The sequence below is a fragment of the Malus domestica genome, chromosome 07 (genome assembly GCF_042453785.1).
Source record: "Malus domestica chromosome 07, GDT2T_hap1".
Lineage (NCBI taxonomy): Eukaryota > Viridiplantae > Streptophyta > Magnoliopsida > Rosales > Rosaceae > Malus > Malus domestica.
The window spans coordinates 223,998-237,113 of record NC_091667.1 but is presented as its reverse complement, the minus strand read 5'-3'; the positions used below and the strand labels follow the sequence as shown (position 1 = coordinate 237,113).

The window sequence follows — 13,116 nt, the reverse complement described above, 5'->3', positions numbered from 1 at the left end:
TATGTTTGGCGAATGACGATTTGGTTCATTTTGAAGAGGCACTAGATTTCAGAGTCGAATAAACGGCTAGCCTACTATTAATAACATTGACATTGTTTCAATTTAAACACAACTCAACAGATGTTGAAGGCCTCCATGCAATTAGGAGCAGAACCACAAGTTTCCGTTATGGGTTGCATTTATTAACAGATCATGGTTATGGTCTCATAAATCGGTGCTCTTTATAACTTGTTTTAATTGATTAAAATCAAAATCAAGACGCAAAATACAATTATTTTCATTTTTTCTATGTTAGTCAATCTTTACGTGATGGCACGTCTGCACATCTGAATTTAAAAGGAACAAAAAATTCTTCTAAATTGCGTCTAGCCCAAAGATAGAGACAATAGTTATTATATATTTATCATTTAACCTCAAGATAATACATTATAATGAAAATCACGAGTCATAGACTCTAGGCAAGGCCCTTTCTCAAGATCTGAGTTTGTTATAAAAGAGCTTAATCCGTTTCAAGCATCTAGGTGAACAAGAAGAAAACCATTAAGACGAAGCACCAAGACGAGTCTCTAACCATAACCATTTCGTTCCACCGCAACAGACCGACGATATTCTGTCGAGCAGCCCAACTGCTAGAACTTGGACCCACACTTCTGGCACTCGTCGGCCCATCCACTGTAATACATAGGAAATTAAAGAACCCAAAACTGTTATAGCTAATTTTTAGGCTTAAAAAAATTTGGTCGTGTTTAAACTCTGCAAAAATATTATTCTTACTATTTATTCATATCATTTCTTTAATAAAAATGAAATTCACTTATATTCATAAATTTTTAAAAATAATACAAATAGATAATAAATATGACACTACTCTAAAATCTATTTTGATCACGTGTTTTTATTAAGTTAATTTGGTTAGTGTGGTGCTCAAAATTAACAATTATGGTCACTTAATTGAAAAATATTAAAATATTTATTCAATAATTAAAATGAATAAAATAACAATTTAAATGATTAGAATGAATAAAATAACAATTTAAAAACTTTAAAATTCATTTAAAAAGAATAAAGATTGAAAACGAAGACGAGATTAGGGAGATATTTTTCAATGTGACTGGTATATGGGGTGGTACATCACATGTCGTTATACAAATTGTGGGATATGTGTGCAAAAAAGTTAATAACTTAAAAAATAAAATTTCTCACCACTCCTATTAAAATATCTTATGTACCACTTATATTTCCGTCATAACTAAAAATTTCTTGAGATTGGGGGCATTGGGGAAGACCAGCCCAACACCGTCACCACCTCTCTCTCTCTCTTCATTGCCAAGATCACCCCCTCCCCCAACCATACGCACTCCACTTACTGGATCCGCACATATTGAATAAATTCATCGCTCAAACTAGCAGAGGAACTGTGAGTCAAGGGCTGTCGTAACGCTTGATGGGGGGTTGTTGATTTGTGTTTCAAATCTCAAGGAATCGTATTGAACCAAGACTTGCCAGATTAGGTTTTCTAGTTGTTGTTGATGGTCGCGTGGTGGCTGACCATCTTCCCCGATGCCCCCCAATATTTTCATTCCTCCTCTTTTTGTGCTTTTAATTAGTTTCATTCATTTAATGAATATTTTAATATAACTATTTTTTTTTTACTTCAAATTGACCGAAGTGACAAAAATTGTTAAACTTTGAACAATACAGTGACCAAAAAAAATTTTAAACCTAATTTTATTCAGCTAGAGAAAAACAAAAACAAAGTAATTAATTCCAATTCTTCTATATTGCTAATAATGTTAGTAATATATTAGTTATCACTTACCGCTAGGACTTGGAGCAAGACTGCTGGCAGTTTTAGTAGAGTTGCCTTCCAGTTGATAGAAAACCTGAGCTTCTGGTGATTTAGGATCCAAATGCAGAAGTTCTGCGCGCATCCAGCAATTCCATGCCAACCAGCAAATCAAACAGAAAAATTAGTGTGTCAAAGTTAGAATACTACTGCAGAATGTATGTATGTATGTATGTATGTATATAACAAGAAATCCGAATGTACGTACGTACCGGGACACTTGGAGACATTGGCAGGGGCCTTGCAAACGGAAGGCAGGCCCAAAGCAAGCGTTACATTAATCTGCAGACCAAGTTCAGGATCATTGCGATCTTTAATGATAACACAAAGGCACTTCTTATTGTTGTTGAGTACTTGTTTGAGACCACTGCAACAGTCTGGTGTTGGAGCCTTGGCTTGACCTCCAACGTAAGGCAGACACGTGGCCATCCCTACTAACTGCTGTGTACATTCCTCTCTGTCTTTTGCTGAATCTGCCGTTGCGAAGCTCGCTGTATAACTTGATATCATAACTAACAGGACTAGGACCAAGTAGCCAAACCATAATGGCATTTTCTGAACTGTAATTATATTATCAGATCAGTAAAGAATAATATTTCAGATGTAAGCTAGAAGAGAGAGAGAGAGAGAGAGAGAAGCGCTTTGTTAATTTATAAGACAAATTAAGGTGGTAGCTAGAATTTAGTGGCGGACGGTGGTGGTGTGGCCTTTGGGTTCATCCGTTCATATGTATACATATATTCTGCGGTCTGAATCTGCACTTGAAGGGATATATAGTTGCTTCCAGAATAGAGAGTTAATGGACAAAATCATTGAGTTTGAGTGGTAAAGATCGTGCGGCCGGCAAAAGGCAAAACCATATATATATATAGAAGGTGATGATGTGTAAATAACAGCAGTGTTGTGAGTTTAAACTAGAATGCTAAATCAAGTAGACATCAAATATTAGTGGGGGATCAGTTAAGTGCGTCACTTCACCAACCCCACTAAGGCCACAAGATAACATTAATTCATGTTACTTCTCCTTCAGATGGCCGCTTCCATATATTTCTTAGTTTTCTTTCAAGGCTATTTTTCAGAATTGATGCCATCATGACATCATTCAACAATATTATTGACATAATGCAGAACACATCTTATTTAAAAGAGAAAGAAAAAAGTTAACGGGGTTGTGGTGATAAGAAAAATGCGAATGATAAACACACTGTGAAACCCCACCCCCAAAACTTAATGTAATTTCTCATTTTCCCTTAAAAATAGAGATTACAAAATCACCAAATATTCATTGTTCATCCGATATGCATGAAAAATTTCAGACATAAATTAAACATACAAAGCTGTTAATTCCCAAAATTTCATAATTTTTGAGACATTACAAGTGTACTAAAAGAAAATTAGAAATGGGATGTGCTGCAGAAACGGCAAAATTCTGCAGTACATACCGGGGACTAAATAATTCACCAAATATTCAATTTGTCTCCAATATACATGAGAATTTCCAGAAATGAAGTAGACATATACATTTATTGTCACCAAAAGTTACATAATTTTTGCAATCTTAGAAGTGGGCTAAAAATAAAATTGACATGGAATGTGCTGCAGAAGCTTCGTAAATTCTGCAGGGCAGTCCCAACATTAAAAAAAAAAAACACCAATAATTCATTTGCAAACCAATGCTCGTCAAAATTTCCAGATTTGAAATAAATATCTCAATGTATAAAATACTAAAATTTCATGAATTTATCAATTACATAAATATATAAAAATAATATTACAAACAGACAATTCTGCAGAAGTCTGCAGAATTCCAGCAACATGGTATCACACTTAAAAATTAACCATAAATCCATTTCTTTTCCAAAAGACATGAAATTTTTTTCATGTATAGAATTCATTATATAACATAACATGACATAATTTCATCAAAATTGGAGATAGGAAAATTTATCAAATTATTGTTCTGGAGCAGTGAATGAAATTTACAAAATCTTCTAATCAGATCACAATAAAATGAGATACATATGCATTGATGAGAATTTGGCTAAAGAATGATCATTCACTATATATTGGCTACACAAAATGCAAATAGGTAACAAAAAATCATTCTTTTGGTGATTACGACAAACAAGGCATCCTTTTTCACCATAAAAGAAAAGAATTTAGTCATATAGACAAAAGTCTACATAAGCAAAATATCCAAATTTGGTAACCGTATCAAATTTCAATGCAAAAGCCACACTAGTACTTTTAATTCATTATTCCAAAAATTATGGACCACACTACAATATTTAATCATGCAATCAATAAGCCGATGTAGTTAAAATATAAGTTACTATAGGCAGAAAATCTCAACACTACCACTTCAATTCTTCTCTTTAATAAAAGGGTAATGGATTCATGAAAAATAATAGAACAAGAGTGAGTGGAAGCATGAAAATCCCAGAAACACATAACGATAGGATTATTTTATAACGATAAGAAAATTTGAGATGATCCATGTATACACAAAAAGAGGGAAAATAAGAAGACAAACCTCACAAACTCATAACAAAATTCCATATTAATCGGTAGAAGGATTTATATATAAGAGTTTGAAAATAATCGATATCATGTAATTCATTCAAAAGCATAATTCAATTAAATCATACCCATGTTTCCTAATGGCAAGTGATTCTCACCGAAAGACTCCGAAAATGACCAAAATTTAAACTTGACCATTGACAGCGTGAGTAGTCACTAAAGAACGGCTTGCCGGTGACCAGTGTGTGAGATAAAAAATTGAAACACCATGAGAAGCCATAGTAATTATTATAGTAAATAGGATTCCGAAACAAGGAACCCTAAACACTGCCCAACAGCTATAGCAATGCCATCCAAGTCAATCTTGATATTAATCATATTAAAATAATTAAATCAAACTATTTCGATGCAAATTGTGACAAGCCTCCAAACTCCAAAAATTGATAATATACACACATATTAATTAAGGTCACAACAAATTAAGAAGAAATTATCAAATTAACCAGGCGAAGATCAAAATTCAATGCAAAAAGTATATATATATATATATATAGCTTTCATCAAATAAGTATAGCTATAAACAAAGCAATCAGATTTGCATCTTAATATCACGAAATGGCTAAGAAAACTCATCTTCACGTATTCCCATGAAAGCAAAACAAAACCATTTTAATAATTACATGAGAGTCATGAAGTTAGAAAAGTAATTATAAAAATACTCTAAAAATAAGCGGAAGCCTTAGGATCGATAAGTAAAAGACAATTAACTAAAACACAAACTAATTATGCCTTCAGTTTGTCAAAATTTGTTCAAAGTTCAAACAGATTACCTATAATCCGAACCCCAAGCTTTGCAAATTCCCTAACAGATTTGTATCTGCAGACAAGGAACAAAGTACAGTATATGCATAAGTAATTTCAATATATTCAAACCAACCATATGATCGTGGAACTTCTGAATCCTAGACAAGTTGAGTTGATCTGATACCGCATGTAAGATGTAATCTAAAAATCAACAAGTTATTAGGATCACATATATAACAAATATAACTACAATAAACGAATCAAACAATTAAGGGGAAATAAACTTATCTTCCAAAGTGGAGGAAGAAGAAGCCATGACTGGTAGGGTTTCAAGGAGGAACTTCTAGCAGCCGAGAGTCCTTGTGCACATAAATAGGGTTTTGCACTAGAATATGATAATACTGTGAGTGCAGGGACTGCCTAATATATATATATAGGCTCATCCCTTTAATCCGGCCTATTAACTAATTAAGGGGATATTCCAAATCAATTAGGATTTCAATAAAGTCCTAGATGGTAACGAATTCTTTGTCAACTAATTAAGGTTTTCATGATTAATTGCACTAAATAAGGACTCCTAAACCTAACCAAATAAGGCTCCATAATTTTCTCAACTATTAACTCGGATTGACCAAGTTACCTGTATATCAAGAAACAGTGAGCACATGTTATTTGACACTCACAACATGCTGAACTTATTGTGCTTCAAACTTCCATCCCATGAAGATTATCTATATCATTAATTTGTTCATAGAGATTTAATCTTAATTTCCTTTAAGACATCAACAATGGGAAATTACCTTTCCCTCTCACCTTCAGCAACAAGTGTTTTCAAGGAAACCCAAGCTTTGCCTATCGAAACCACGTTCAAGCTTCCCTCTCCATTACCTAGCTGGCCTCCTGGTACGTACTTGTTCATCTCTCTAGCTATTTAAACAGTTCTGATATGTGTTGCAATGATGATTTGCAATCGGTCCTCTCTTCAAATGCATTTGCAGTATAAACTTAATAACCAGTTAAAGCTTGAACCATAAATATTATATCTCTACACACACACACATGCCTACGTATTATATATACCCCAAGACTTTGTTGTTGTTGTAATTTCTGAGTATTATTTAATATACTTTACAGTTGTAATGCCAATTAATCTATATTTACTGGTGTACATGAACATGATATATGGATCATTTTTATTAGGTGATGGGTTCACAAGTGGAATGATCGATCTGGGAGGATTACTAGTGTGTCAGATATCGTCTTTCAACAAAGTTTGGGCTACTCATGAGGGGGGATAGGCAACCTTGGGCCAAGGATTCTACATGCTCGGCTGCTACAGCCAACCCAACAACAAACCCCTTTCCGGATAGGCCCTTGCTGCTAAACCAACAAAAGACAACGACGATGACCCTTCTTCGCCCTTGCTGCGGCAACCAGTTGATTTCACTCTCGTTTGGAGCAGCGAGTTCTTGAACATCAAGAAAGATGGCAATGGCTATGTCTGGTTACCCACAGCCTCAAATGGTTATAAAACCATAAGCCTTGTTGTCACTAGCTCTCCGAAGAAGCCATCCCTCGATAAAATCAGGTGCGTTCGTTCCAGCCTCACTGACGAGTGCGAGGCCGACTCGTGGATCTGGGGACCAGGTACCACCAGCGATGCCAATGGATTCCATGTCTTTAGCCTTAGACCCAGCAATAGGGCGACCTAAGCCATGGGTGTCTCTGTCTCCACTGGCACTTTTATAGCTGCTCAACAAAATGGTGGGTTGTGAACTGTGGCTTGTTTGAAAAACGCCGCCATATCTAATCCCCAAGTATGCCTAACCTAACTCAAATTGAGGCATTACTTGAAGCTTACTCTCCATTTATATACTTCCATCCTGATGAAGTATACCTCCCTTCTTCGGTGGGTTGGTTTTTCACCAATGGGCCCCTTCTGTACAAGAAAGACGATGATTTAAAACCCATTGCGATCGAAGCAACTGGCTCCAACCTTCCCCTAGTTGGCTCAAATGACGGCTCCTATTGGTTGGACCTAACCGTCGACAAAAGCGCCAATGAAAGAGTGAAAAAAAGAAATCTACCCAGCTCTCAGGTTTATGCACATATAAAGCCCATGATGGGCTCAACATTTACTGACATCACTATATGGGTGTTCTACCCTTTCAATGGCCCCGCCAGGGCCAATGAGTTTCTGAATATCTCCCTAGGGAAAATTGGTGAACATGTTGGCAACTGGGAGCACGTGACCCTACGAGTCAGCAATTTTATTGGGGAACTCTGGAAGGTCTACTTCTCGCAGCACAGCGGGGGCATATGGGTGGAAGCTTCCGAGCTTGAGTTTTAGAATGGTGGTGGGAACAAAGCCGTGACCTATGCATCTTTGCACGGCCATGCTTTTTATGCCAAGCCAGGACGTGTATTGCAAGGCACTAGAGAATAGGAATTAGGAACGATGCTGCCAAGAGTAAGATGGTATTGGACACGGGACGAAGCCAGCCTATAATCATTGCAGCTGACTATTTGGGCTCCGCTATATCCGAGCCGCCATGGCTCAACTACAGTCAGGAATGGGGTCCAAAACTTAGTTATGACATTACCGACGAACTAAAAAAGGTGTAGAAACTTTTGCCTGGAAAGCTCAAATCTGCATTTGAGAAATTCGTAAAGAGTATACCGAATGAAGTGTTAGCGGAAGAAGGGCCTACTGGTCCCAAGATGAAGAACAACTGGGCTGGCGATGAAAAAATGAGACTTTAGTTAATTACTAGCAAGACTGCCCGCACGATGCTGCGGTGCTACGTCTTGCTCCTGTATAACCTTATCTACAATAAGGAACAATGAGCAGCATTGAATTTAATTCCATCATCAATGCCTTGAACTTGTAGGATCTAAATTTAAAAAATAAAATAAAATATTAACATAGACCCTAAAATTTCTATCATGGAGAAAAATATTAACATTGGGAAAAGGCAAAGAGAGGAATTCTGAAAAGAAAACTGAGAGTATGGATCACATGGAATGGAAATCATAAACAGCAACCACATCAAAAATGAAGAATAACAACTAAAGGAAAATAATAATCGAACCATAACTGAAAAAAGTCATCTGGTTTTGAATATTACAATTATGAAGCAACTCTTATAGGATGAGTGAGTCGAACTTACAACGCAGTTAGGGGTGTTCCATCTCACTATCAATTTGCTAAACCAAGATCATCTATTCCAAATGACAACATTTTAATCCTTCAAACTGCTCCTGAAAAAAAAAGTGAATTAAATGCGGGGATCTATACCTTAAGACAACGAAAAAAATAGATTAAAGCTGGAAAGTATCAAACTTTACAACTTTCTCCAAAAGCATATATCACTACAAAAGTACCAATTTTTCACATTAATAAAAAACTATGCAATATTATTTCATATTTTCCAATGAATTTGAAACCCTAAAATTGTCATATTTAGATGTTCTTTACTCGAAATTTATTCAAGAAGCATTTGTCAAATGTTCGACAAAATTTGGGAATTCAAACAAAATCCACACAGTGCAGTGATCACAATCGTCGAGACCAACATTGAAAAATGTAAATAAATTCACCGATAAGGTGTATCATAAAAACCCATTGAGATTGAGATTACACTAAATTGAAAACATTCTTATTAAAATAGCGTAAGTCCCAAAACGCACAATCAAAACAACAACATAGATTACTTTAAACTTGCAGAGACTCCAAAGGAATATCAAACTCATTCGGCTACATAATTAAAAAAAAAAGAATAATGGTAAAAAAATGGATCCATCAGGACAAAAAAATTCTCACATGAAATTTAATCAACAGATGAAATTCTTAAGTTACCCAATTAGACCAAGCAAGAAGAACCAGTCGTTAATCGAGAATTCACCAAATAAAACAATGCAAGAATTGACCAAATAAACGATGAAAAATTGATTGCAAGAATTGGAACAAAGTAACAAACAGAGGGTAGGATTTGCGGCCCCATTGCAACAGATCTAGCATTTATGCAAAGGAAATTCGATTACGAATTAAAAAAATAAAAGTGAGAGAGAGAGAGAGAGACAAACCTTCTTGCGGAGGCCAGAGGTTCCAGGATTGAGAAACAGATAGAGAGACTTGTACTTGAGTTCTCTACTATGCTTAAGCCAGTAGAGAACTCCAGCTACATTGTTAATTCCAGGGTACCTACAAAGTTAGCATCTTAATTAAAATTTAATTAGTATTTTATGCATTAATAAAAGCAAAGTCCTTGCATATAAATTGAACCCATCAAATTAAATGTACAATTAAATCCAATCCCGACTTGAAAATCCAAACTTTATATCAAATTGAGAATTTTATTTTTTATTTTTTTGAGCTCACCAATCGGCAGTTTTTGGGTGCCTGGAACCTCAAAAGTGGAAGCTAAATCCATCCATTTGTACTTCTTTTTGTCTCCTCATCTTCCTATTTGTAAAGACCAAAAAGCTGAAATCAGAATTGCTTCAAATAATTTGCCAGATTTTACAATTCAAAGGGACACGTTTTCAAACTAACATACCAAGATATCAGTAGTGGACACAAATGATTAAAATTAGTAGTAAAAAACTGAAATCAAAGCAAGAAAAATAAAAATTGAAGATTGATAGGACTTACAAACGGTAGCTTGTTTGGAGACTTAAATTGAGGAAAAGTAAACAGAGAGTGAGCAATAACAGAGTAAAAGAAAATTAAAACCTTTATTTCTGCTCTGAGATGGTATGAAGTTATGTCTACCAATTTTATGATAAATGGGTGAAATCGTAGTGATGAAATTTTAATGTTTAGGTTTCAATTTGTTGATAGAAGCAGGCGAAGCAATGGAGAATGTTTATTCTTGTTATTGGCTGCAACAAAGATGAGAAGAGTTAAAATCTCAATCCTCTAGCGAATAAGAGCTAATATATCAATGACTTGGTGAATGGAATGTAATACTTGTAACTCCTAGCTTTTAGCACTAAATCTTCAACAAAATAAGAGTTAATAGATCAATGACTTGTTCATTGGAATGAAATACTTTTATAAACGCTTAAAACAAAAATGCTATCAAACTAATTCCAAGTTCAAGAAGGCAGTGGAAAAGGTAATTATCAAAATGAGAAAAGTTAAACGAAATTAGGCATTGTTCTCAACACTATTAGCACACCTATGACTGGTAGGAAAAAGCAGTAGTGCTAACCTGAAGACAAAAAGTTTATCCTCAGTGTGTTGTGCCTCTCCGTGTTTTTCTTTTTCCAATAGATATGCAACCAAACCTATGCTATGAACTATCTATCCAACTCACTACACAAAAACCCAATTAAAAACCAAGAAGCATAATTCAAGCATTATCAAAATAGGTAAAATCATAGACATTGGTCATATGTAAAGTAATGCACAATTTGTTCCACCAACTTCTCCAACACAAAAATACAGAGATTTGAGCTTTTACCTCATGGAAATGGAAAGGGGAACAATTTGTAGTAGAATGAATTATGCTCCCAACTATTTCAAAAGGCCACAAAGTTTGAACATCACACCGCAGTTTGGCATTCACTTCAAAGGAAATATAATCAAAAGAAAATTATGCACTTGATAATCACAAATGAGCTCATAAGGTAAAAAAATTCACCCCTCAAATTTCAGTAAGTAAAACTAAGCAATGATGCAGGAAATCATTTAGAAGCTTGAGATAAACAAAAAATTAAATTAATTGACTAACAAAATCGGAGCCATTCCGCTAATTTTAACCAACATCCAAATATCCAAATTTGCACAGAAAATTCATTTCCACATCCAAATTTACAGTTCTAGAAATCAGAATATATTACGAAAAATAACAATGAACTTGTGAAGTAGAGCATGAGTGAGATTTACCAAGATGCTGATGTTGAGGGTTTGGAGGGGCCTTCCTGGTGGTGGCCCATGCGACTTTATGAGGGTTATGGATGGTATGTTGCTTGCTAGTTTGGAGTTGGGTTGTTGACCCGTTATTCAGAGGTGCAAGAGTACTCTGTTACCATGTGTATTATCTTCACCTGCAGAATCAAAGAACTACCTGTCTGTTTTCTAAAAACTGAATTGAAATCCAATATGCAATACCTAAATATTTGTCATGGGAGTAAGAGGCATCGTTTACCGATAGTAGCGAGGTCTAGTTCTCTGGTCATCGGCCGGAATCGCCCTGTCAGAAAATCAGGCATCTGAACACATAAACAAAACAACCAAAATTTGAAAAAAAATAGAAAAAGAAAAAAAAACCAAAATTTAAACAGAAGTTGAATCTGCAGACCAAAGGCCACCCAAAAGCAGACCAAAGGCCACCCAAAAAAATAAAAAAAAAAATTCTTAAACAAAAGACTCAAAAAGGAAAAACAAAAATTGTATACACTCAGCACAAAGGGCTACCAACGCTGCACACAAAAGCTCTAAAATTTTATGACCAGTGTTTCCTGAAAGAAAAAATCGAATCAAATTAGACAACCACACGCAAGATCAAAGCACACAGAGATAACCCCGAAATCACAGGAAAAAAATCCAAACACAACCTCCACCTGCAAATCGAAAACCACAAAAAAGTAATTAAATTAGGCACACTGAAAAAGACCTAAAACTCACCCGAAAACGCTAGAACACGCGAGGAAAAGAATGAATTTCGATGTAATCGAAACGGCAAAAACTTGTAGCCACCTAAGGCTTTCGAACCAAAGAAATTCGCAGGAGCAGAAGACCATTCCAGCAATAAAAACGGCGGTGGATGATCGAGCCGAGACAAAGACGGAAACATTAGACAGCAACAAAAGGGGCAGTGCAAGAGAGGAAGAAAGCCAGGTTCGAAACGAAGCAAAATGCTATGGGAGAGAGAAAGAAACACGGAAGAAAAGGTCGAGAAGAAATCGAAGCAGAGCCTTCAACGATGATCGACGCGTGCAGCCTTAAAAGGGAAACGGTGAGCAACACGTGTATAAGAGGATAGAACCAAAAAGATGATGGAACCAAAAAGCACACGGATGACAGACGCATGGGTTAGAAGGGCAAATGCGTCTTTTAGCTGTGGGAAGCAGCAGCAAAACAGCTAAGCAAACAAAAAAATCAGGGGCATTTCCGTCCTTTTACTGTTCACGAACAATGAAAAACAGTGCAGCCGAGTTTGGATTTTAGTATATGTATAATATATGTTTATGTATAAATCAAGGGGATTCTTTCTACATGATCGAATGAATTCGTTTGTTGCCTTTCACCAATTAGTCTACTACTAATTGCAGTAGGAAGGGAGAAAAATCTTAATTATAACCTGGTGCAGTTGTAAGAGAAGGGAGACGCTTTTAATGTGAAAACATTTTTATTTCTTTACATATAAAAACTATATAACCGTGCTGTAAACACGAAGATCTTGCGACAAATGAGACAAGAACATGTGTACAAAGAATATGTTATACAAATGAATTTGTAGGATTACAATCTCTTTACAACTTGATCCTATGATTCGATCTCCGAGTCTGAGGCGTGTCAATGTGTAGTGTTGTGGATCCAAGGGTCCCAATGACTTGATATTAGACGAACGAGGGCCGCAAGGTTTTGGCTCTTGGCAATGAAGGAACCGGCACGTGTAGGGGTGATTGGTGGTTCTTGTGATGTAGGGGTTGTTGATTCAAGGGTCACGATGACTTGATTTTGAATAAACGAGGGCTGCAAGGTTTTTTGGCTCTTGGCAATGGAGGAAACTAGAGAAGCCAAAAATGCTTTGCTTATTTCTTGTTGTTTTGCTTTGAATGTGTGATTTTGGGATGTTTGATACCTTGATGGAGAAGCCTATTTATAGGCTTTGAGAATGAATCACCACCACAATTTTTTTCTTCCCACCCATTTGTGGCCTAACGTATGGCCTAATTTTCCCACTTAATACAATTTTAAACTTGAAGTGTGATTG

At 35.8% G+C, this 13,116-nt stretch overlaps 2 protein-coding genes and 1 long non-coding RNA gene across 3 annotated transcripts; 1 reads left to right on the top strand and 2 right to left on the bottom strand.

Annotated features, from left to right (window-relative positions):
- Positions 1 to 377: 377 nt before the first annotated feature.
- On the bottom strand, positions 378 to 2,747 carry LOC103441091 (non-specific lipid transfer protein GPI-anchored 14-like). Its single transcript, XM_008379788.3, has 3 exons — positions 2,059 to 2,747; positions 1,820 to 1,921; positions 378 to 672 (listed from the first exon to the last, which is right to left on the bottom strand). The coding sequence occupies exons 1-3, from the start codon at positions 2,396 to 2,398 to the stop codon at positions 518 to 520; spliced, it is 597 nt and encodes a 198-aa protein (XP_008378010.1). The 5' UTR covers positions 2,399 to 2,747; the 3' UTR covers positions 378 to 517.
- A 4,213-nt stretch (positions 2,748 to 6,960) lies between these two features.
- Positions 6,961 to 7,915, top strand: LOC103441259 (hypothetical protein At1g04090). Its single transcript, XM_029104988.2, is given in 2 exon segments — positions 6,961 to 7,605; positions 7,608 to 7,915. Coding segments are annotated over 2 exon segments (804 nt in total). The 5' UTR covers positions 6,961 to 6,989; the 3' UTR covers positions 7,796 to 7,915.
- Positions 7,916 to 9,549: 1,634 nt separating this feature from the next.
- On the bottom strand, positions 9,550 to 10,941 carry LOC139197901 (uncharacterized). Its single transcript, XR_011583281.1, has 3 exons — positions 10,639 to 10,941; positions 10,387 to 10,490; positions 9,550 to 9,635 (listed from the first exon to the last, which is right to left on the bottom strand). It is a non-coding gene; the product is annotated as an uncharacterized lncRNA (long non-coding RNA).
- Between the last annotated feature and the right edge of the window lie 2,175 nt (positions 10,942 to 13,116).